Source organism: Dipodomys ordii, unplaced genomic scaffold, assembly GCF_000151885.1.
Source record: "Dipodomys ordii isolate 6190 unplaced genomic scaffold, Dord_2.0 Scaffold14, whole genome shotgun sequence".
Taxonomy (NCBI): domain Eukaryota; kingdom Metazoa; phylum Chordata; class Mammalia; order Rodentia; family Heteromyidae; genus Dipodomys; species Dipodomys ordii.
The window spans coordinates 1,906,732-1,909,611 of NW_012267230.1; the positions used below are offsets into that span (position 1 = coordinate 1,906,732).

At 52.6% G+C, this 2,880-nt stretch overlaps 2 protein-coding genes across 3 annotated transcripts in view; one reads left to right on the top strand and one right to left on the bottom strand.

Moving 5' to 3' along the window:
* Ears2 (glutamyl-tRNA synthetase 2, mitochondrial) overlaps positions 1 to 2,379 on the bottom strand; it is a 23,368-nt gene extending 20,989 nt beyond the window's left edge. For both annotated transcript variants that reach the window (XM_013011379.1, XM_013011380.1), the window contains exon 1: positions 2,241 to 2,379. In XM_013011379.1, coding sequence (XP_012866833.1) covers positions 2,241 to 2,379 — 139 coding nt within the window. The remainder of the gene's footprint in view (positions 1 to 2,240) is intronic.
* Positions 2,380 to 2,803: 424 nt separating this feature from the next.
* Positions 2,804 to 2,880, top strand: part of Ubfd1 (ubiquitin family domain containing 1) — a 13,127-nt gene continuing 13,050 nt past the window's right edge. The window contains exon 1 of the mRNA XM_013011164.1: positions 2,804 to 2,828. Within this exon, the coding sequence (XP_012866618.1) occupies positions 2,804 to 2,828 (25 nt within the window). The remainder of the gene's footprint in view (positions 2,829 to 2,880) is intronic.

Here is a 2,880-nt window from a genome sequence, read left to right on the forward strand (position 1 = left end):
AAAAAAAAAAAAAAAAAAGTTTCACGGACTTTCCGGCCTGGGCTGGCAGTTCACTACAATCCTCATATCTCAGCTTCATGAGTAGCTAGGACCTTCAGAGTTACTATGATTATAGGCATGAGCCATTGGTGCCCCACATTACTTAACTTACATGAGCTTCAATTTCCTGATCTGTGAGAATGATTAAAAAACAAACACAAAGCCGGGCGCTGGTGGCTCACGCCTGTAATCCTAGCTACTCAGGAAGCTGAGATCTGAGGATCGAGGTTCAAAGCCAGCCCGGGCAGGAGAGACTGTGAGACTCCTATCTCCAATAAACCACCAGAAAACTGGAAGTGGCGCTGTAGCTCAAGTGGTAGAGCGCTGGCCTTGAGCTGAAGAGCTGAGGGACAGCGCCCAGGCCCAGAGTTCAAGTCCCACGACTGACAAAAAAAACAAACAAACAAACACAAAAGTAAGCTAGGCACCAGTGGCTCGTGCCTGTAATCCCAGCTACTCAGGAGGCTGAGATCTAAGGATCACAGTTCAAAGCCAGTCCACACAGGCAAGTCTGTGAGACTCTTCAATTAACCAGAAAACCGGAAGTGGCACTGTGGCTCAAGCAGTAGAGCATTCGCCTTGAGCTGAAGAGCTCAGGGACAATGTCCAGACCAAGTTCAAGCCCTGCCACTAACCAAAACAAAAAAAGATTTTTTTATCTGTGTGCAATTAACAGCCTTTTCTAGTTGGGTGTTTCATGCAAATCAGCAAAAAAGTGAGAAGTCGAATCTTATTGTTTATTAAATGCATTCTACAGGTATAGATCTTGCTAAGTGGTTCAGCTGAACTGGCTCAAACCCAAGAAGCAGGTACTATTATTAGCCTTGTTTTGACAGATGGCAAAACTGAGACTCAAGAGAGGTGAAGTAATTTGACCAAATTATATATCAAGGATTTGGCAATGACTGAAATTTAGATCCAAAAAATTGCAGGCCTTGGCCCACTATGGGAGTGTTTTGCAAAGCAAGGCATTCAGTACCGGGCTGGTTTGCAAACTTGCCAATTCACAACAGGTAAACATAGAAACAGAGTGAGCTTTAGCAACTAGCAACTTTGAGTAATAAAAAGAAATGAGCTTATATTTGGTATGTTTCCGAACGCGGAGCTGTGGCTCAAGTGGTAGAGTGCTGGCCTTGAGCAAAAAAGCCAAGCGACATCCTCCAGACCCTGAGTTCAAGCCCAGTATTGGCACAAAGAGATGAAAAGAAATCAGATGGTCAATGGGCAGAGGCTGCCTGGGTGGGACTCATGTGGTCAGGGATATAGGGGCTCACAAGATCTCTAGGAGAATATATACTGGTTCTCCATTTTCCTTTGGCTTACTAAACTAAGAATCTAACCACAAGGTCTTTGGACTTAACAATCCCCACTGCCCAGGTTCCTCCCACTGGCTTCCCATGAGTAATCTTTTTATTTTCAATCTGGGTCTTAGCTCAAATATTCTTTCAGCAAGGCCTTGTAGAGCACCCTACATAATCCCTAATCTACTCTGCTTCATGTACCTGTAAAATAACTTCCATAAAGTTAAAAAACCAACAACAAGTCTTTAGAAGCCGGGCGCTGGTGGCTCACGCCTGTAATCCTAGCTACTCGGGAGGCTGAGATGAGAATCATGGTTCAAAGCCAGCCCAGGCAGGAAAGGCTATGGGATATGGGACTCTAATCTCCAATTAACTCCCAGAAAACCGGAAGTCGCTTAAAGTAGTAGAGCATGGGGGGGGGGGGGAAGCTCAGGACAGAGCCCAGGCCGAGTTCAAGCCCCATGATCCACGACAAAACACAACATCTTTTTGGGTGGTGCTGGGACTTAAATTCGATGCAAGCGCTCCACGACTAGAGCCGCATCTCGGTGCTTTTTTTTCTAGCTGTCAATGGTGCTGAAGGCTTCTCAAGAGCAGGGGGCCTCGACTTTTTCGATGACCCCTGTCTCCCAGAACCCAGTCAATACCTGACAGTTCCTACTCCACAATACACGGTTACTGAATGCATGAAAACAAGAGCCTGGAAACATGGTAGTACGGTCCTACACAAAAGAACCTTCTGGCAAGGCGGGCCTCCCGGGCCTCAACCTGCGCTTCTGTGAATGGGGTCCGCGCGGCGCTCGCAGACTGACAGCACCGGAAGCCATTCGGGGAGGACCTTCGGAGGGCGGGGACCGGACGGTGGGCCGCGGCCAGCCGCGTCACGTCCGCCAAGGTTACCTGTGGGGCTGGGTGCGAAGCGCACTCGTACCGCGACCCCGGCATCGATGCCCAGGCTCGCTTCCCGCCGTCCCACGACGCGGCTCGAAGCCGCTAGGGCCGTCTGGGGCCCCAGCAGCTTCTGCAGGAGCGCCGCCATGTGGAGCCGGATCGCACACGTGAGGCTTCTTCGCTGCGACACTTCCGGGAGGCTCCTTGCAGCCAATCCGCTTTCGCCACAGCGCGTTCAGCCCCGCCCCTTAAAGTCGCAGGTGTCTGAGCGGGAAAAAAAAAAAAAAAGCTCACGCCCCCTGTGGAAGGCCGCGGCCGCGCCGCGCCGCGGAGAGGCAAAGGCCGGCGGGCGGAGCGACTGCCCCGGGCCCGCCCCCCCTCGACGCCCGGGAAAAGCTCAAGCGTGGCAGGGCCCGGCCGGGGCGAGCGAAGGGGGCGGATCTCCATAGAAACATCCACCTGTTTCCGGCCCAGACTCGGCGAGATTAGGGGCTGCTGCGGGGGCCAATCTCAGCCAGCTCGCTTCTTCCCAGCGGCCTCTGCGGGCGCGGTGGGTGTTGTACACAATCATCATGGCGGCGGCCGGGGCCCCGGATGGTGAGTGCGGAGGGGGAGGCGGGCGCCCGGCTGGCACGGAGGCTGCGGGAGC